Source organism: Halichoeres trimaculatus, unplaced genomic scaffold, assembly GCF_033239565.1.
Source record: "Halichoeres trimaculatus isolate MK-OKI-2021-1 unplaced genomic scaffold, fHalTri1.1 fHalTri1_scaffold_16, whole genome shotgun sequence".
NCBI lineage: Eukaryota > Metazoa > Chordata > Actinopteri > Labriformes > Labridae > Halichoeres > Halichoeres trimaculatus.
In genome coordinates this window covers 25,959,950-25,982,190 of record NW_027437194.1, presented here as the reverse complement: position 1 = coordinate 25,982,190, position 22,241 = coordinate 25,959,950, and the positions used below count along the sequence as shown (strand labels likewise).

The 22,241-nt window shown below is 39.7% G+C and overlaps 1 protein-coding gene across 2 annotated transcripts in view; it reads right to left on the bottom strand.

Moving 5' to 3' along the window:
* Positions 1 to 22,241, bottom strand: part of LOC141805738 (chondroitin sulfate N-acetylgalactosaminyltransferase 1-like) — a 30,129-nt gene continuing 7,888 nt past the window's right edge. For both annotated transcript variants that reach the window (XM_074690927.1, XM_074690928.1), the window contains exons 3-8: positions 19,019 to 19,235; positions 15,293 to 15,394; positions 7,324 to 7,502; positions 6,815 to 6,909; positions 6,521 to 6,602; positions 1 to 2,725 (exon numbers count right to left, since the gene is read on the bottom strand). In XM_074690927.1, coding sequence (XP_074547028.1) covers positions 2,454 to 2,725; positions 6,521 to 6,602; positions 6,815 to 6,909; positions 7,324 to 7,502; positions 15,293 to 15,394; positions 19,019 to 19,235 — 947 coding nt within the window. In that variant the 3' untranslated portion in view covers positions 1 to 2,453. The remainder of the gene's footprint in view (positions 2,726 to 6,520; positions 6,603 to 6,814; positions 6,910 to 7,323; positions 7,503 to 15,292; positions 15,395 to 19,018; positions 19,236 to 22,241) is intronic.

The following is a 22,241-nucleotide window of genomic DNA, read 5'->3' as shown; positions in this document are numbered from 1 at the left end:
ATGTGTGTATGTGTGTGTATGTGTGTGAATGGGTGAGTGAGAGGCTCAGACAGACAGGGCAGCAGGCCCAGCAGAACCTCCCTTCACAGGAACAAAAATAAAAACAAGATTCACAAAGTGCCTCACATCTTCATATCTTTGGCCATAAACCCCAAACACAGCTCGTCTCGCCTCTTAAGAATTAAAAAGTGCTGGAGCAACTTCAAACTCAAGTAACCTCGAGGCTTTTTAACACCGTTTCAAATCCTGTGCCTGTGACTTAAAAATTACATAATAAATGTTCACTTTTTCACTCTTTGGCTGCTTTCCTGACAAAATACACCAGAGTTAGAAAGAAAAATGTTGTGATTTATGGTTTTGTTCTGACTTAAAACAAGTCATCGTCAATCGTGACATTAAACGGTAATACTGTCCCTTAGACGATGTAATAAAACAACACTGGTTACCTTTGATAATCCAAATATAGTTAAAGACGCAAACACTTTCATTCAAATTTTTTAAAATTAAACATCTTAAAAATTAAATTAAATTAACTTAAATTGTATTTTGTTCATTAATATGTCTCAAATTATAAAGTACTTAACAGACTTGGCCCTCAGGAATATTGACTCTTACAGACCCATTAGCTTAGCTAAGCAGTTAGCATGTAGGAGCAAATGACTGATGCTGTAGATACAAAGATATTTTTTTTACTTTGGCAAGAGTAACCAATGTTTTGGATCTGATAATAAGATTTCAAATGAAAGAGTTATAACCTTTCTGTGTGTTTCTCAGGGAGACATTTTCATGGAAACCTTTAATCCTTTCATTTTATGCTACTGCTGTCATGGCTGAGTGGTAGCATGAAAGTTGACAAACATCCATACTTTTCATTCATTCTGTTTTCCCATGATGACCACAGAGATCCAGTTGTTCACTCAAGGTTCAACTTCAAAATATCTTGATATGAAAACAGTACTTTCCTGTTATTATGGAATATGGAAAATCAATTATTTAAGAAATTTCCACAAAGCCACACCAGGCTTTGAAGGAGTCCTTCATTTACGTTCAGTCCACTAGGTGGTGCTGTTTCTCTACTTTATAAAACCCTGTAGGTTAGTTCAGTCCTCACCAGCCGCCCTGAGGAAACAGTGTTTGGGTTGTGTTTACTGAAGGCACACGGTTTGGAGAGGTCCCAAAGCTCAAACTCAGAGAGAAATGTCTGATTTCTCACTGAAAGTCCTTCTGCAGTCACAGAGGAGTCTGAGGATGTTTCAGGCAGGAGATCTGTCGATGAATGACCGACATGAGTCCACTGCAGACGTGTAGAGGAATTCCTCGGTTACTTTATTCTTGCTTTTTTTTTTCATTTTTTAAAATAATTTCATGTTGTCCTTACAAACAAAGCAGCAAAGCGCTTTACGTCCTTGAAAAGTTGAAAAATCTCACATCATTAAATTAAAGGAAGAGGAACATTAAAAAAAGAAAAAAAAGAAAAAGGTAGATTTGCTGTCTTGCCGTGAAGAGGATAAGAGCAGCAACAGCAGTCAGATACCCTGATGTTTCATACAAAGCTACAGCCTGAGGATGGTTAGCATCTCAGCAGTGAGATTGGAAACATGGATAAAGAGCTGTAGTCTGGCTCTGTTTAAAGGTAAAAAATGATCAGCCTCACAGCGCTTTCAGAGCCCAAAAATTATCAGAGAAAGTGTGTTGCTACTTCCTGAAAAAAATATCCAATTAGACTTAATATGAGGCACATTCATTGAACAATAGAATGATGCTTGTTTACCATTTACAAACAATTCAGGTATCATTTGGTCTTTGACTATCTTGTATGACGCTGTTTTCTGGATTTGTCGGGTGAAGGTTGCTCAAAAAAAGCCAAATATCTTCCTTTTTTTTTGACTAAAAAATAAGAGAAACGCCTTCTTGGATATCAGTCCATCTTGATTATTTCTTATCTTTACATAAACATCTATCAAAAATTTAAACTTTAGCTGGTGTGAGGATTATTTTTAGCATTATAGAGCCAAGCAAGTTTTTCACCTCTACTTGCATTATTCTAGCAGCAACACACACACAGCTAACTGGCAGCATTTTGTTTTATTTGAGGGATAAAGCAGGCTAACTGAACCCCCTTGATCCAGCCTTGATACAAGGTTAAAAAGGGAATAGTTGGCTTTTTTCACAAGATTTTCACGAGACTTGCTGAAATTATGAGGTCATCACAAAAGGATGGCCTCCTTTTCTTAAGCAGCAAATCACAGTATAAAAGGATAGAGTCTTAAAAAAAATCACCAAAATACCCCCTCTTTAAACTTAAAACCTGCAGATTGTGGCTTTATATTCCAAGCAGGGAGATCAGGCTGTTGTTGGAACTCTTGGCAAAAGAGCAAATGTGAACATCTACTCTTTGAATTTAGTTTCCTGCTCTGTTCCAACAGAAATCAGTCTCTGTGATGATTTTTCCTTCATGTCTTCTTTGGGTTTGAGTTCTGCTGCTGTTCCTGTTTGTGGATGAACAGCATCGCCAGCTTCCAGTGTGAGGCCTCGTTCATGGCCTTGGACCTCCTGCACGTGTAGTACTGGTTCGGCGAGAGCTTATGAGAGCAGTGTTTCTCGTGCCACAGGTGGAAGAGGCCTCTTGATGGCACTCTGACCACCAGCAGGTTGCTGTGGAGGTACTTCCTGTACAGGTAGACGTCCTCGCCCCCCCAGCCTTTGATGTCGATGTCGAATCCACCTGGAGATGAGGGGCAGGAGGTTAATGGAGAATGATACAAAGCTGTGTTCCTCCATCAGAGGCTGTGTGCTGATGAATGGAGGTGTTAAAGCGGTGATATTCAATCACTCCAGAGTAATTACTGTCTTCACTTCTGTGTTCACAACCTCTTTAAGGAACGTGGATTATGAGTCTTGATTAGAGCCGACAGTCTGTGATCATCATCAGTTTTCTCTGCACATCCCTGGCTTATTGTTTCAGGAGGAGACGGTGAGGAGGCTCTGGACTCATGCTGTGCCCTAACCATCTCCTGACCAGGCGTGTTTAAACCTGCATCTTTAAGCGTCTGAGTTCAGCATGTCTGTTCTCTGCTCTCATGCTGTCTCTCTGCAGCTTACATTGATTGCTCAGTCTGTCTCCGTCTCAATTTTTAACTCTGCTCGAGGGCCAAACAGAGATAAGATGGAATCCTAAACCCGACTGTTCAATTCTTTGGTTGTTTGTGAGCATGCACTCATAAAGATAACGTACTGCAGATGGTTTATTTTGAGGAAAAACACTCCCTCCTCATCAGGAATCAGATGAAAATATAATTCATCTATGTGGTAAATCTAAAGACATCTCTCAAAAACACCATGAAAATGTTTTCTTTATTTTTTTTTTAAATCTGTGTAGAGCAAAATAAATAAAAACTGGTGTTTTATAGCAACTCACGACAACAGTCCTTGCTTTTCCTTTAAATTAAGATATGTTTTACACTGATGTAAATAGTAATACAAAATAATTCCCCTAATTAAGAACCATTTTCATCAACATCACTTTATGGCAACATCATTCCTGTACAAAGTCTCCATTGTCCAATGTTTTCAAATCTGGTCTCTGTTAAGATTCAAGCCAGAGGAACCTTTAATCTGCAATGATTTTCGAAGGTATCTTTCCTCTACTTCTGTAACATGGTGTGTCTTTGACCCTGTCCTCTCCTCTGCTGCAGAAACTCTCATCGACTCCTTCACAACCTCCAGAGTGGACTATAGTAACAACATCCTTTACTTTACCCTGAACTTAAAGCTGCTGTGGGGTACCTTTTTGTTTGATGCCCCCTGTGGACAAACTGTCAAATATTAGTGAATCCAAATCTGTGTTTTCTGAGGAAAAATATCCTCTGGTTTTCTTTTTTGATTGATACTTGTTTGAACAAAGCCTTTCAACTCTGAAATTGAACCAAAATGCATCTTTTTTTTTTTTTTACAGCACTGTATTAATTGATCTAAATGAGACTGAGCAGGTAGTCAGCTTGAGCTACATCCATCTGCAAGAGATTGATTTTAAACTGCTCAGTTCTTTGGGCAAAAATGTGTCCATATTGTGACAGAGCAAAAATTCTTTACATAAAATAAGTTTACTAATGTCCAAATCTTGCACTGCAAAAACTGAAATCTAGGCAAGCGTTCTTGTCTTAGTTAATTTGAGCCCCACTCACCTGCAAAGTCCAGAAAAATGTCTTGTTTCAAGATGTTACAAGACAAAAATGGCACCTGGACTCATTGGGGAGCACAGAGCTTTTTATGGTCAGGGGCAAAAAGACAGAATACTCACATACAGTCCATTCTCACTACCAAGGAGGGCAGTAAGTGGGGCGTGTTTTCAAGGGCTTTTTGATGTGTTTGTGCTTCCTGAGAGGGAAGTTTATCATGTTTAAACCAGCATAGGGCGCAGTTTAGTTTTTTTTCCACACAAGAAGGCAGTTTTGCAAGTTTTGCAAAACCAGGAAAGGACCTTTAGCACAAGTTTTGGCTCCCAACAGGGCACTTAAGTGCATGTTTTTCAACAACTGGGCCATGCCCCTCTCCCCCTTTGTTCACCACTGCCAACTAGTTTCTTGTTTTAAGACATTATTCTTATTTTATTCTTTTAAGACCCAAGCTTTTGTCTGGTGTGCGATTTTTTATTTATTTTGCTACCAAGGATTAGTAAGACCTAATAAGTATAACAACTAAACTTGTTCATTTTACAGAAAGTTTGATTATTTGTGTTATGAGTTCTCTATTAGTTTGTTATTAGTGTTATTGAACTTCTGTATGTTTTTTTTCCTTCTTTAAAATGGGTGTAATGTTGTGGTTTCACCAAAACATGTCATGGGCAGTGCCCTTAAATGCAGCTAATGGGTGAAAGCTTTAAAAAATGAGGGATCATGGGTCTGAGAGGCAGAAATGTAATGTCTACATATGTGGATGCTTGGTTTTAAGATATTAAGAAACCTGACAGGCAGATTTTTTTTACCGTTGGCAGATATTTTTTACCCTTTAAAAGCAATTCAGACATCATTGTAGTCTTTTAATGTCTTTAATCAAGACATTTTCTGGACTTGTCAGGTGAATATGGCTCAAATTAAGTCTAATAAAATCATTTTCACTAAAAGCATGATAAAAACACCTGATTAGAGTTCAGGTTTTGCAGTGTGTGAGCTGTTTCTCCGATACTTTCATGATGATGATGATGAAACTAAGATCGTACAACCCTTGACAGCACACTCACTGTGTCTCACTGTGTCTCACTGTGTCTCACCAGAAAGCTAGCCATACGTACCTATTAGGGATGCACGATATTATCGGCACAATATCAGTATCGGCTGATAAAAGCTTAAAAACACATTTATCGGAATCGACCGATATGGAAATTTCTGCCGATAGGCACAGCCGATAAGGTGCTATTCAGTTAGGATTATTATTATTTTCCATCTGAAAAATAAACTCCTTAAATAAAATGTAGCACTTCATTTATTTGCACTGCAGAGCTCTGTGTCTGTCACCAGGTTGTTACAGTAGCTCTAAAATAATCAAATGTAACTTGGTTATGTTTAAAAATGCATTGTACATTTAAAGTTCATGTGATCTAAAGAAATTCTTTTTCTGTATTTCAATACTGAATGTCTTGAGTTTGAAAAAATAATACATTTCTTATTTATGGTAAAATCAAATGTTTTTTGTCTTGTTTTATGTGTGTTTCTTAAACAAATAAGACCGTCACAATAAGAGTAACAAATAAATTCCAGTACAGGATACACTTAGCTTTCTTTACAGTGAAAAAAACAAACAAACTTGTGATTATCGGTATCAGTATTGGTATCGGCCAAAAGGGGTTTCGATATATCGGCACATCGGATATCGGCAAAACTCCAATATCGTGCATCCCTAGTACCTATATTACATATACATTAACATGTTAACATAATTAAACACATTTACTTCCTACTGCAAAATACCAAACTGTTTCCGCCTCACTTTCTCATCTTCTCCTTTCTTATATCAAATTTCAGCTGCTAAGTGAGAGCATTTGTATGCCTCAGTGTGTGTGTGAGAGAGTGTGTTTGTGTGTGTGATGCAATAAACCACTTTGAATTTCCCTCTGGCCTCTCATTGATTTCACTTCGGAGGGAAACTAAATTGATGTAAATCTGCCTGGAGAGCTGATATTGCTCATATACAGATGGGAAGGACACAGGGCTGTGAGATATGCTAATGTATGCTGCTGCTGCGGCTCTGAGCTGCTCCACGCAGAGTAATATAATGAAATCTCCTTCCAGTTAAGGAAAGTGATGTAATATTTCTGCCCTGATGTGTTTGGTATCTATTAAACCACGGCTCCATTAGCATACTGTAGCAGAGCGGCTGTTTTGGTAGCCATCCAGGAAGCCCATTTTTACCCCACATTATGTAACACCTCCGTACGGATGAGAGCCACTGTTTACACATTCCTTCATTTCTCAGGAGTTGTGCTGAGTAGCACTATGGAGCATGTTGTTGCTGTAATATTTACCGATGTTGATGAAGTCGGACCTGTACTGGCAGGTCATGCCGAAACCAAAGTCCCTCCAAAAGCCTGAGTCTGTCTTGATCACCTGCAGGCGAGAGAACAGGTCTTAGAGAGCTTATGAATGGAAATACACCAGCTCAACACACTCCAGCTTCAGCAGAGGAAGGCTTATACTGTGGATTTGTTCTGAGAGACGCTCCACATGAGAAGTATTTCTAGACCTTGTGGCACAAATGTGATATTTTCCATTCAGGGTGCCTTAAAGAGAGAGGATAAGCTTTGATTGGTGTTTGTTACCAGCTGTTGCTCCACAGGTGGGATGTGTTCAGGGCTTCCATAGATCAGAGTCGGGTTGTACTGGCTGAATAAGACCGGGTAGAAAACCTTTTTACCTGAGAGGAAGAAGAAAGACAGTGATGTCAGAAAGGATGTTAAAGTTTTGATCTCTCAATCATTGACTGGATAACACCATGGATGACATGCCTCCACCTCACAGAGTGAAGCCAAAATAACAACACCTGGCTTATGTAGCCAAAGGACTGACACCACAGCTCTTTAACTGACTGAATAAACCAGAGTCTTCAATATTAAGACGGAGTCACAGAAATCTTTAAATGTTCTGTTTGTGGAGGATTTTATCATTTAGCTTTCCCTGATAACATTTACAAGTCTACGATCGCACATAGTACAGTCAGAATTTGTGTGTAGTGTGTCAGAGCTCTTATTTAGACTTGGTAAACTATTACGTTAATCCTGTTGATTTTTATAACACCAGGAGAGATACTGTATATATGTGTGTGTCTAACCAGGCTCTGTGTTGAGTCTGCAGCTGTTGAGAAAGTCAGCGGTGAAGTAAACGTCCACGTCGCAGAAGAAAAGCAGAACGTTGTCTCCTTTCCAGGCTCGGGCCCCGACGTCAAGACCCCGTCCCCGTGAAAACTCCTCGTCCAGCTGCAGCAGAGTGTAGTTCTTGAAATTCACCTCCCTGCAGACACACAGAGGAGAGATGCCTGTTAGACAATGAGAATGTTGATTTTGAGGAGACAGGACGATGGTGGAGAAAGAAAACTGGGGGAAGAGTGGGACAGATCAAGGAAGATCCACAGTTTTGATTGAAGCTCTTTAACTTTAAACCACAGGGAACACAGTTTGTTGAACTTGAAAAGGAGTCTATAACACTTTTTATGTTTTCATACTTTAACAGTCAGTTCATTTTTTTTTTTTTTACAGCTCAGCTTTCATCGATCAAACACACAGCTCAACTGGAAATTACAGCAACATACAGGTGAAAAAAGAAAATTTATATAAAATACTTAAAAGTAAAACAAAATCAGCATGGAACGACAGCAAATTGAGGCCACTGAAAGAAATAAAACATATAATTTCCAAGAAAGAAAACTCCAAGTTTTCTGAGTTTGTAGAGCCACAATTTACTACTTTAGAAACTTTTAAATAAACTCACAAATTTACAGACTTAAATTTGTTAGAATTGAGGCCTGTTTACGCAACTATTCATCTGAAAATGCTAGAATGCAGTGAAAATGAAGTGAAAAAAAATCTGTGTTTACATGGACACGCTGAGGGACTGAAAATGCTGTAGTAAGCATGCCAGGCCTGTAGGTGGTGCTATAACTGTCGTGTCCAGAAGCAGCTTTTGGGAGATCTCCACTGAAGTAAAGTTGGGCCAATTATCTGGTGAATTGGGGAATACTAAGTGCAAAAGTGGAGCAACAGATGCACATTTTGTTAAAGACAGCAGATTGAGCAGATTGAGGAGCACAAGCACAACACTGTAGTTTGTGACAATTGTAACAACGGTACTGTTGTACTGTTGTCCCGTTGTATGCGCTCGCGCGAAGCAGATAGTGACGTCAGCGTTTCAACTGCAAACGCTGGCTTACTGTTTACACGGCAATGGTGTCAGAAGCGTCTCAGAAAAATCCCACTCTGTAGGCTGTTTCCAAAAGTTTGCGTTTTAGATCGATGAAATGCTGTTTCCGTGTAAACGTGAAGCTGGAACGCAACAAAACTTTTGCGTTTCACCCTAAAACCGTTGTCGTGTAAACAGCCCCTTAAACTCGAAATTTTTGAGTTTATAAACTCACACATTAGCAAGAAAACTTGAATTTGAATTTGTGGATTGTTAACAAGCTGCCCTTTGCCCATTTCACTGCAACATGATGCCGTCATCAAATGACAGCCTTGTCAAATTTTACCTCCTGCTCTAACTAAACTCATTATTTTCCATGTCTTCTCATATAATGCAAGTGTCAGCACCTAAGTGTCAATTAATTGTACTATATGATACTTCATCTTTTCATGGGGTTCTGATTAGGTATGCACAATTTTTGCCGATATCCGATATGCCGATATATCAAAACCCCTTTTGGCCAATACCGATACCGATAATCACAAGTTTTTGTTTTTTTCACTGTAAAGAAAGCTAAGTCTATCCTGTACTGGAATCTGTGTTACTCTTATTGTGACGGTCTTATTTGTTTAAGGAACACACATAAAACAAGACAAAAACATTTGATTTTACCATAAATGAGAAATTTATTATTTTTTCAAACTCAAGACATTCAGTATTGAAATACAGAAATAATTAAAGAAATAATTTCTTTAGATCACATGAACTTTAAATGTACAATGCATTTTTAAACATAACCAAGTTGCATTTGATTATTTTAGAGCTACTGTAACAACCTGATCTGTTTCAGTCTGCACAGAGTCCCAGGAGAGGCTGACCCACCCGCTGGCACCAAACTGTCCACAGATGGCAGAACCGGAGCACAATGCCTCTGTTTGTCTCAAACAATGTTAATGCAACAGCAGCTACGCTCACATGTTGATTCAGACTCGACTTTAATGGGGCGGTGAGCTCCTCTGTCTGCAAGAGGAGAAAACTCAACTTTAAGAGGGAGTGAATTTATTGATTTCCTGAAAATAAAAAGTGATGAAAGTTTGTTTTTATGTTTTTGAATCAAAGGAATATTTTGACACTTTGAGGGTTGAATGAATATATTAACGCCACACTCTGTATGCTGTCTGTGAAGCTAAAGCCAGCAGCAATCAAGCTTAGCTTAAATGACGCTAAACAGCAGAGCATTAGTCGCTCCAAACAAGAAACTCTCGACCTGTTGGAATATTTTAGTACTCTAAAAGTTAAACATGAAAAGACTGTCTACTAACATCTTCTCTTTGTGTTTCTGTAAGTTTCCTACATTATATTTAATAAGTACAAACAGAAGATCAGAGGGAGATTGATGTGTTGTTATGCAGAGTTTCATTTATTCAGATCTAAACTTTCCCTCTGCTCTCAGAGCTACACAACAAAATCCAAACAGCTAATTTGAAGCTAATGCTGGTGGGGGATGGGCTTGATAAATAGAAAAACTTCAAACCAGGAAAAAACGTTAGGGGACTTCTTATTTTATGCGAAAGACACATATGAAGTATGAAGTCAGTACACCTGGAGGCACCAGCCTGATCTAGAAACCCAGGCCTGTTCTAGTCACAAGCCTGATCTGGAGTCAACAAATTGATCTAAAGTCCCCAGCCTGAACAAGAGTCCCAGACCTGATCTCAAATTCCCATTCTTCCCTAAAGTAACCAACCTGATCCTGAGTCAACAGCCTGATCCAGAGTCACAAGCCTTGTCTGGAGTTGCCAGCATGATCTGGAGTCAACAAACTTGATCTGGACTCACCAGCATCATCTGCAACCGACAGCCTGATGTACAGTCATCAGCCTGATCTGGAGTCACCAGCCTGATCTGAATTGCTATTTTTTTTTTTTTTTTTTTTTTTTTTAAGAATTGTCAGCATAGTGTTGTTTTCTTACTGGACCAGAGGTTCCCAAAGTTTTTATCCAGTGACTCCCGAATTAACCGTCTAAAAGATTGTCAACTCCTGCTGTGGGTATACACAAACAGGCCAACCCACAAACTGACAAAACAAATAAAAAAAACTGGCAAAGATACTTAATTGATATAGATACTTTTCCCGTTGCTAGGCGCTGCCCAAGTAGCTGCCTGTTGCAGCAGCTCTCTCGTCTTTGTCCGTTTCTTGTAATTTTTTCGTCTCTTTTTCGTCATCTTTGTATTTGGAGTGGATCATCACTTTGTATGGTTCATTGTTGGTCATGGACACCAAACTTTTTGTGGCCTCAGCAATATTTTTACTACTTTTCTCCTGTGTTTGTCTGGAGATCCTACATGTAACCATGGCTGCATTGTTTACATGCAAAACTAGCTGTTAGCAGCCTGTAGCATGTCAATGCTAACTAGAGTAGGGCTTGATGATTTCCCTCGAGGTGAGGAGGAGGCGGTGAGGACGACATGCTGGTTCTCGGATGTGAGCTGGGAGGTGTCGACGTGGACCTGTCCTTCCATCCATCGTTGTTGGGAACGTGGGATCTAGCCCCGGGGGATGGACGAGCTAGCCGTGCTAACCCAGCGGCATCGTGCTGTTCACGGACGTGGCTGACGGAGCTGACATCGGACGCCGGCGCCACATCGGAGGAGCTTCGCCTGCTGTGAGCAGACAGGATCCAGGAGACAGAGACTGAACAGACTGCTGGGGAGGCTCAGTCCTGGACCCTGTGGAGGTGGAGACTGGCTGGGCTGGAGAGTGGTGGACGAGTGGTGGACGGGATGTCGTCATCTAATTTCTTATGGACTTTTTTTGCACTTTCTATACCCTTTCTTACTTTTGTTTTCTTAAATGCTGCGGTGACTCCTGAATTTCCCCTCGGGGATAAATAAAGTATTTTCTATTCTATTCTATTCTATTCTAATTGATCTGATAAGTAGAAAATTGGGCATACGATTGTCGAATGTTGCGGTTTCCCTTAAGTCAACCACCTTTAATCACTTTGGGGGTCTTCAACAAAGAAATGTGGAGATCAAACATTTTCTGTTTGGATGGTTTGATATAAAATTTATCCTCTAGTTTATATTTTTACAATAATAGATGAAATATACAATAATGCGCAATTTACAGTCCATCAACACGGGCCATGCTGACACCAGAGATGAGACCTAAATGTCAGAAATCTGAACTAGTTTTCAAGATACCCAAGTCAAATTGAAAAATCCCATGCGCCTTTACATCTGTACCTGTACCTCTCTCTCTCTCTCTCTCTCTCTCTCTCTCTCTCTCTCTCTCTCTATATATATATATATATATATATGTATATATATGTATATATATATATATATATATATATATATATATATATATATATATATATGTATATATATATATATATATATATATATATATATATATATATATATATATATATATATATATATATATATATATATATGTATATATATATATATATATATATATATTCATATTTATATATATATTAGTGCTGTCAGGCGATTAAAAAAATTAATTGAATTAATTACAGGATTTGTAATTAATTAATCTAATTAATCTAATTAATCGCATTTTAATCTCATATCTGCTTAAGGTCCCAAAATAAAGAATTTGAATTCCAGGACATTAAAATTACATCAAAAGACATTTTAAAATAAGGTGGGAATATAGACAACACATTTATAGGTACCCTGAGGCAAAAGGAACACATGAAAAAAGTGTTATGGTTCTATCTTTACAAAATCTACACAGTCCTGCACCTTAAATAAGCTGATTAGATTTTTAGGACGTTTTTTGCTTCTGTCACATTTTACTCGATGTGGACTCAATTTTCACTGAAATATGAACTTTTATACTTCTATGAGGTCAGGAGAACCAGGGCTAAAGGCTAAAAACTGTGAGGAACTATGTACAAAACACTTAATTCAAGTCTTGGATCAAAGAAAAGTGAAGTATTCTCAGTTTAACATGCTCTGAACACATAAACTGTTGCTCATTGGTGCAGAGCAGCCCCAAGCTGAAAACACCAGGAAGATGGAAGCAAATTTTCAAAGAATTCTTTAAATTTAAATACAAGACCTTTTTAGATCATTCAGGGCTTGTTTGATGCAGTAGAGAGTGTAAAATGACCTGTTTTTACAGAGTTGAGCTAAAGCTAAAGATTTTCTGTAGATTTTCAAAAAGGACATGTGAATAAACGAGATGTGGACGGCTATCCCCTAAACAGCGCTCTCTCTTCCCCCCCGGTTCAAAGCATGTTGCTAGGTGTGATACATTCAGGGACCATCGGAAATTTGAAAATCTGACGAGAACACCACTTTTTCATGTAGGACAAACGGTTTGTAAATGCTAGACATTTGAAAATAAGTGCGTCTTTGAACGCGGGTTTGGGATCCAGATTAATCTGCGTTAATTTTTATGATGCGTTAATTTGCGGTGTAATTAATTAATCTAATTAAATGACAGCCCTAATATATATATATATGAGAGTATTGGCTGCTTTTATCATCGTTGCTGTTATCACTTCCTCTTATGGTTGAAGTGACCTTGAAGAGATCAGCAGCATTGGTGCTCTCACCAGCTCAGCTTCTGTAATCTGGACAGCAGGACTACCTGTCATAACGAATGTAAAGAAATAGCTCAAAGTGAGGTCGCTACAAAAACTGCTCCCCCTGGTGGCTGGCTGCAGTATAAGTAAAAAAAATCTGGCTCTCCAGTCATTCCAGATGGGCTGTGGTCAAACTTAAAAAAAACTGGTACACCTCGTAGAAATGTTTCTCACGTCAAATTGCACGTCTCATCAGATAGAAGTGCAAAACAAACTGGCTTTTTGAACTTGTGGCAAACTGCTGAAAAACTTCTAAATTTGGTGCAGACTCACACAGACATCACAATTTTTTCAAATCAACTAAATTAGGTGGAAACACTGATTCTTTCTGCATTTGTTGGTAGCCCAGCTTTCACACTAGTTTACCATCCATGTTTCTTCACCAAGATGGTGGAGCTAACCAGGATCCTCTGAGAGCTTTCTAATGACAGAAGACTTCAGTCATGACTAAAGTTGCAGTCCGCAGGCTTCAAAAAGACTATAAACATAGAGAAAATTACAGCTGCTAACAGCAGCATGTTTGAATCCCCACTCTGAGCATGTTAGCATGCTGTTACTGGCTTTAACTCAAAGAATCGCAGAGCCCCCGGGCTCTGTTACCCTCAAAGAGAAACTATCTCCTGCTTTAGTCACTGTTACCGGGCATGTTTTCAGACAGTTGTTTCTGGAAGCCTTTCAGCTGTTTGAACACATGAAGAGGAATCGATGTTGAAGGGGTGGAGTAGATCATCAATGAAGATCTTGGTGAAAAATTCATGCAACACTGGATGGAAATAAATCTTGTGACATTGCAGAAGTTTATCAAGAAACAACGCATCAACGAATGCGCACTGTAATCAAAGCTAAAGGTGGTCGAACAAAATACTGGAGCGTGTGACCTTTCTTTTGGGTGGCGACTTTTTTGGGGGGCCAGGCAGTGTAAAATAATGTCTTAAAACAAGTTACTTTTCTTTTGATCCCTTGGCAGATTTTTTGAACTTGTTACAAGCGCTTCAGAGCTCATTTTTGTCTTTAAATAATTTGAAACAAAACATCTTTCTGGACTGGTCAGGTAAATGTGGCTCATATCAAGTCTACAAAGGCATGTACTACTAAAAGTAAGACAAAAACACTTGATAAGATTTCATTTTTTGCAGTGTGTTGGCCTAATTTGCATAAAATTCACAGGACTTTGGGCCTGAGTGGCAAAAAAAGACAAAAGAGGTCACAGAAACCATAAAGTGTTTAACAAACACTGAAATCTAAGTGTTTGTCTTAGTTTTAGTAAACTTTTTAGAGTTAATTTGAGCCACAGTCAATGCAGGTCTAGAAAAATACCTCATTCCAAGATATCAAAAGACAAAAAATGACAAAAAAAAAATCTGCCTATGGTGTAAGAGTAATGTATTTGTTAGGTTTCTTGTTTTATGAAAATTACAAAGTAAACATTTTTTACCCCATGGGCAGATATTTTTTGGGCTCAAGTGTCATTTTTGTCTTTTAATAGCTTAAAATAAGACCTTTTTCTGGACCTGTCGGGTGAATGTGGCTCATGTTTAGTCCAATAAGACAGTTTTTATTGTCTTGTTGTCATCGGTCTTAAAATGCCTGGACTGAGCCCACTGTTGAGCAGTAACAGTAATGATTCAGATTCTGTCTCTGTGTATTTGCAGATTTTAGTTTTGCCATCTTTATTTTTAACTCGGAGTATATCAAACGCTGCCTTCTTCTAATCCTCACACTTCTCTCTAAGTGACAGCAGTGGGCAGAGACACCCGGAGATAAAGAGACACTGTGAGATACGACAGATCGTCCAATTGACTCGAGGCCAAACAAAAACCTTCGAGGCTGGGAAATCGTCAAGCGTCACCATAGCAACTCCCCGGGGAGAATCTGCGGCTCATTCCACGGGGAGGACCGGATCGGCCGGCAGCCTCGTCTCTGGAGGTGTGGGTGTCGAGGTCTGTGTTAGAGGTTTTAGTGTGAGTCAGGGATGATCACAGGCCTGATGTAATTTATCTGTGTTGGCTGGTGGCTCTCAGCTCCGCAGCGTGGGTGGCACTCAGCTCATCATTATTCATCAGACAGATGAGTGGCTGTGGCAGGACGCCCAGCCAGGAGGTGTGTGCGTGTGTGTGTGAGCATGTGTGAATGAGGCAGAAAACAAAAATTTGAAGAAGATGAGAGTTTTGGATGAAAGAGTGTGTGCGGTGTTTGCTCCTGCAGCGAGGTTCATCTTTGTCTCGTAAAGCGCGTTTAGCCTCTAACTCAAAGAGCCCAGCTGTGTTTCCAACCCACCTGGATGTGTTCTCCAGAGTGCTGCGGACTTCGCTCATCTGCTCCTTCCCAAAATACACCACCGTCAGATGGACCCGGCCGTCCTGACGCACACCCACTTCCCTGCACACACACAGACACACACAGAGAGGAAGAAACATTAGGGATGAAAGCACTCTCACACTGAGCAAAGAGGAGGAGGAGGAGGTTACAGGAAGGGAGAGCTTTGTGATAAAATGAGGGTTTCTGAAAAACAAGGCCTTGTTTTTGAGTTATGTCACCAAGTGCAGAATAAGAACTTCAACGGACCTTCAGAAACACCGTTCAAACCAACCATGCACCAAAAATATCAAGCTTTAGAAGGTGCAGTGCTGGAAATGAAAATTTTCTGCCTCACCCATAAGCTGAGCTTTTGGAAAATTAAAGGTGTCGAACATTAGACTCAGGAGATGGTGATCAAGGTTTTAAGCCATCTCCTGATGTTTATAAACAGTAGAATTAATCACATTAATCAAAAATCAACTGTATTTTCTTTCTTTTCTATTATTTATTCTTTTTAAACGAACCTGGAAAGTAATTATACTCTTTTTACCTTTTTCTTGATGTTTAAAGGTTAAAATATTGATCCAAAAACTCTCAACACTCACAAAATTATTTGAAATATTCAGATTTTCAGGTGTAAAAAAAATCTTCATTTTCTGAAGTTTAAAGAGGGGGTGTTGTGCTTTTTTTTTTTAGTCTTAATTTTGTTTCTCTGGTGCTCCTGTAGTTTCTTTACATCATTCACAGCTCAAAATGATACCTTTTTTTTCTCTGTTGTTGAAGGAAACCCTTCTTTCACCCTTTGTTTAAAATTCTTTGTTCCAGCTGCTGTCTCTTTAAGGCTCCCCGCTTCACAAACCCCCTTCATTCTGATTGGTCAGCACGCTTGAGGCATATTAGGGCTTAGCTATGGGCAGACCCTGGTGTTCGAGGTCCACCCCCTGCAATGTGTCATAAACAAGTCAGAAAATCCTCATGTGATGACCTCATCATTTTAGCAAGTCTCACAAAGATCTTGTGAAGACCTGGTGCTTTTTCAATAATGGAGTGTTTTAATTTGTTTACAGACAGATTCAGGAATTTGTACAACATATGAATATGTGGAGGTTTGAAAATCTGCACATTTAGTCTGAACATCCATCACAACTTTGTGTCCATGTTTAACATATGGGGTAGCAGAATACCCCCTCTTTAAAGACTAACAGGCTCAGTAAGTCAAACAAAAAACACTGAAGGCAGTCCAAACTTTAAGCTATAAACTACATTGAACCTTTAGATCTGTTATATTTCAATCTTCCTTTTTTCTTTCCTCTCAAAGGGAAGACAAGGTTAAAAATTTAAGTGTAGAAACTGTTGGTCTGGGGTGGTAAAAAGCATGAAGATACAGTTTTGCTGGTTTAATTACCAGTTTAAAACTCCTGAAAGGTGCTTTAAAGGCTCACATCGTAGTTAAAATTCATTTCCAAGTATGATCCATGTTGTCCTCATCCAGTCTCTCTGTTAGAAGCATGAACAGCACAAATCACACACGAGTGAAAAAACTCAGAGACCAGGTGGGAGATGCCTGCGAGCTCTTTGATGGAGACGTGTCAAAAATATCACACACATGGTGAGATAATTCACCTCCTGTCTCAACACATTCAACATATATGATGGATATCAGGAGTTATGCCACAAGCCCAAGAGGGAAAAGCCTCTCTCAACATAAAACGAGACGCATAAAGGCTGATAAAAAAAACAGCTTTTTGAAGCAGAGACTAAATGATGTGGTATTTCTCATATTTATTATAACTATAAACATAAGATGCACAATGGGAATTGGTCTGATAGATTATTGGCTGATAAAAAGTTGTTTACTATTTCAATTACAGGATTTTATCCCATTAAAACAACTCACAAAAGAAGCTTTTACTTACTGATTAACAATCCTATAACTTCCAACACAACAGGCGGCGGTTTGCAATGCACAGTTATAAACAGAGATGATAAACAGGAGCAGCCACAGTGAACTGGGGAGAGTAAATCCACTGTCGCCTGTTTAGAAGGAAAATAACACAACTTTGATTTATTAATCCTGCTCTGACATAATCCTGAGAGAAGGAAGCAATAAAACAAATCTTTAAAGTCACCTGAAAAGTCATCAGCTAAGATGATTTAAAGAATTATAAAGCAGGAGCAGGTGCAGCTATTAACAAAGAAAAACACAGCTAGTGCAGATTTGAGGAATTGTTATGTAAACCAGAGACATTGTAAAGTTAAAGACTTTTTCTAAGCGTGTAAGGACAACATGGTTTGTATTTGTCGAGATTCCAGTTTTTGCAGCGTTTCAAGAACTTGAAAGATACCTCTTATCTCTTTGGCCATCTTGCCTTGTACACGTGTAATATTGTGGGGTGTTTTTTGGCAAAAAAGAAAATGTCCTCCTGCTGTTTGGTGAAATTCAAACAAATCTCCCACTGTGATTTTTTGTTGTAACAACAGCAAAAAAACAAAGTCTATTTCTTCAGCGTACTGTCTGACTGCTACCCCATCTGAGAGGTTACAGTCCTTTAAATTGACAAAATAAAAAAAAATTTAGTTGCTCATGGTCTGAAATTTCCTACTATAGGCATCAAAACTCTGTATCAGAAACAAATGAGTGATGTCATGGAGACTGTCCATACATCATACAGTCTATAGTTATCAGAGATGCTGCTGAAGATGTTAAAGAGCTTAAAGATGCTTTTTAAATTCCAGCTCTGCCTCATGTAAACCTCTTTTTGTCAGGTGTGTGATGAGATATTTTGTTGTTTAAACTACTTGATAGATTTCTTAAAAGACTTCGAATGAATGAACAGGCAGTTACTCACTCTTATCACCCCCCAAACACGCACACATACGCAATTTCTCCTGGCACACCTTTAATATGGATGAGGGTAAAATGTTTGCTCAGCGACTCGCCGACTCTTTCAAGTAAGTACACTTTGTGCCACGTTGTATATCAGCCGCTGGTAGGCAGCCCAGGGGGGCTTTTTAATGGGCTGCAACACCGCTGCTAAGCAGGATTTATCATGTAAAAAGAGCTGTGATAAGCAGCAGCAGACGCACAATAAATCAGACACTAAGGAGGACGTTTCCTGAGCTGATGGTGACAGACAGCAGAGCTGAAAAATGAGCTGATGAGTTCTGAGCTGCCAATCAGATGGTTTTTATCACCCACAGACTGGCCTGGATGTAATTGTTCTACAGAAAAATATAAATTACCTTTTAATTTGCTGTGTGGTAAAAAGTGAGCTGGTCTCCAAAAGCCATTTTTATTATGCTCTTGTTTGACTCGTTTAAAGCGCGCTCTGATTTGTTTACGTTCTAATGATGCTGACCAGCACCAAAATAAATGAAGTGATAACACAACGTATGCAGTTTCACATTTTTTAATTGCGTGTTTCTACAAAAATAGCCCCTCTGATGTTAATTTCCCTTCCTCTAATCTCTCCCTCTCCTCGTCTACGTCCGTTCCGTGCTCTCATTTCCCCAATTAAAATGTGAAACTGAAGTTGAAACTCAGATTTAAACAAGAGTATCACATTTTCCTGAATTAGTTTTGTGTGACACAGAGAAGCACCTTGAATAATTCACAGTCTTCTGTTTGTCACGCGTGTTGGAGTTTCTGATAATGACTGTGAAAAAGGAGGAGGAGGATTTAACCCTTTGATCGCGGCGTCTCACCTGAAGTTGTTCATGAACTGTTTGAACTTGTCCGTGCGTCCGAATAGAGGGACGATGATGTTGATGGGGATGTTGACGGTGTCCACCCTCTCGTTTCTCACCTTCATCAGTGGGCCAAAGGGGCGGAAGAGGACGAGGTGTCTGAATTCATGACTGGACTCCCCTTTGAAGGTCAGCTCGTACAGTGTTCCTTTGTCCTTCTCAGTGCGGGTGATACCTGACAGGTGAGATGCAAACATTAAGTCATGTTAGGTCATCCTCTACTTCAGCCTTCATTAGCCCTGATGGAGGCTGTTTATCAGACATGTACTCCCATAAAACAGAGACAGGCTCAGAGGGAAAAAAAAAACATAAATACATAAATACAGGGGACAAACAGGGGACACGTGTAGAAAAACAGAACATAGAGATCATAGACTTTATAAAACCTGTGAGACAACCCCCATTGGTTTCTGAAGAAGCTTTACAAAACCCAGTAAAGAAGGCCGCCATATTGGAAACACACAACCCACCCCCATCTGTCAGTCAACCTAATCACATCCCTATTATGCAAAGAAGTAGTCAGACCCTGAGGTGTTTTTGACAAGCTGCCAATTCAAGTTTCACAATGTGAAGCCAATGCTAAAGTGCTAAACCTGCAGTTCTCTGTGTGTCCACTTGGGGCACGGGAAATCACGTACACACCAGTGGTGGCTGCTGGTCAGTCAAAGAGGGGAAGCTCGTTTTCTTTCAGCCTACATCATAAATTTATTTATTTATTTATTTATTTATTTAAACATAAATCCTACCCTCCGTGTCAGCCTGTTAGCAGCTGGAGCTGCTACGTGAGACTACGACAGGCTGTAAGTGTGAGTGACAGGGGGAGAAGCTCCACAGCTGTAGCTGTAGCTGCTTATTGGTAACAAGAGAAAGAATCTTTACACACAACGCTTGTTGTTTATAAGAAAGGCAAACTCGCTGGGGATCGATAAAACCTCCGGATCAGTCCAGAACAAGTAGACGTAGACGTAGAACTCACAAGATGCTCCGGTGGAGAGTCATACTTCAAGATCTCTGACTGGCTCATTTCACTGTCAATCAAAAAGGGATTCTGCCTCAGACAGATCATTCAATCATCAAGAATCAGCCCACTGCCTCATAGACCCCCAGCGTTTATCCAATGACCGTCCAGTTTCCACAGTGGAACAACCCACTCTACGCTTCCCCACTGAAGTCAGAAGACGCCCAGCGTCTGACTGTGTTAAAGCGCTGAGACGCTGTGGGGATGAATGAGAAGGAGGTGGAGCCAGTTACCTGTGATAGGAGCTGATTCTGAACAAAAGATGAAGGAATTCTAGTGCACATTTTGTCAGTGAAATGTACACACAGCAGAACATATCACCACTTTTTTAGGGACATTTTAGGGGAAGCTGAGCTTCCCTTGCAGTCTTAGAGCAATCACCACTGGTACACACACATTCAAAAAAGCTGATCTTTACAGCATAAGTAAACAGCCTGGTTCAAAGAACAGTTTTAGTACGAACGTCTGAATGTCTCATATCTCCATCAGAATACGCTCTAATTTTTCAGAGCAAACAAACTTTTGAGTTTTGTCCAATTAAGAGCAGAACAGAAATAAACATATTTAAAGCCTGGTACAAAAATGTCTTCACGTTGAGTAGCTAATTTCCCTGAGGCACACACTGTTTGGGGGTGATTTTTTTTTCTAACTCAGCTGTTTAGAAGGTATTAAGTTGACAAGTTTGCCCAATCAGAGGCAGAGCTCAGCAGACTGTCAGGAAGGAGCCCTTTAGCTGTTATTGTGGAAGCTTAAAGAAAGCTTATTTATCAAACAGTCTATGGTGGGCACCCTGTAGCTGTCAGCACTGACGGCCTGCCTCTTCACCTCCTGCTAGATCAATCAAATGTCAGGTCTCGTTGGTATTTTCTACATGGTAACTGTGTGGTTAAGGGTATGGATGCCCAAAGATTAACATAAGACATAAAATAATCTTGTAAGGGATTTATTCCCATGGGCGTGATTCAGTTATGCTACACTGACTTCAAGGACTCAGGGACTAAGATTGTGGACTATGGGTGAGAGGCTTTTTTATTTTTCTTTATCACAGTTGTGGGTAAATAATGACTGACATGCATTAGGCCAGAGTACACTGATAAAGCTGGAGTAGTTCGCTGTGAATATGCATCATCATGTCTGTTGATATGATCATATTGCAAAAGGCTCTATTAACAGATTCCTCTTCTCTGTCTAGAGTGGCCGCAATTTCACGCCATGATTTATTTACCACTCAGTTATCATGTAAACCTTGAAGAGCAGATGGACCTGCCTGATGCAGTTTCTGGAATCCTGCAGGTCCATCTTGCCAGGATCCATTGACCAACGATTTCACTTGGCTAAATTCTTACCGGCCCAATCAGGGAAGAGAGGCGGGAGCAGTGGAAGTGACGAGCAGACGTGACGTCAGCAGAGTTTCGTACTTGTCAGCGTTCCTTTGATTCTTAAGTTAACTTTACAAAAACAGCAGAAGTCGCCACTCATCCACGCTGAGTGGAACACACTGAGAGGAAATCCTGCTTATTATTCTCCACAAACACGTTTCTGTTCTTTCAGGGATTGATTAACAAAAAAAAAAAAACATCATCAGAATCAGCCAAGGAGGGGTTGAAGAGAGGGGAAGCGGAGGTGTTCGGATGTAGAGAATTGGTTCTCAATTTGCAGCCTTGTCTCTGGGAAATTAAGGGTTGCTGTTATGTTTTCTAAATTACATCTGAGAGATAAATGTGATGTGATTACCCAAAAGACAGACACAAAGAGGAATGCTGCCATTAACTGAATTGTAGCAATAAATTTGTCTTAATTTGTAAATCAAAATATCTCATACCTCTTCATATATTTCATTCCGTTGCTAGGCGCTGCCCAAGTAGCTGCCTGTTGCAGCAGCTCTCTCGTCTTTGTCCGTTTCTTGTAATTTTTTTCGTCTCTTTTTCGTCATCTTTGTATTTGGAGTGGATCATCACTTTGTATGGTTCATTGTCGGTCACGGACACCAAACTTTTTGTGGCTTCGGCGATATTTTTGACTACTTTTCTCCTGTGTTTGTCTGGAGATCCTACATGTAACCATGGCTGCATTGTTTACATGCGAACTCAGCTGTTAGCAGCCTGTAGCATGTCAATGCTAACTAGTGTAGGGCTTGATGATTTCCCTCGAGCTGAGGAGGAG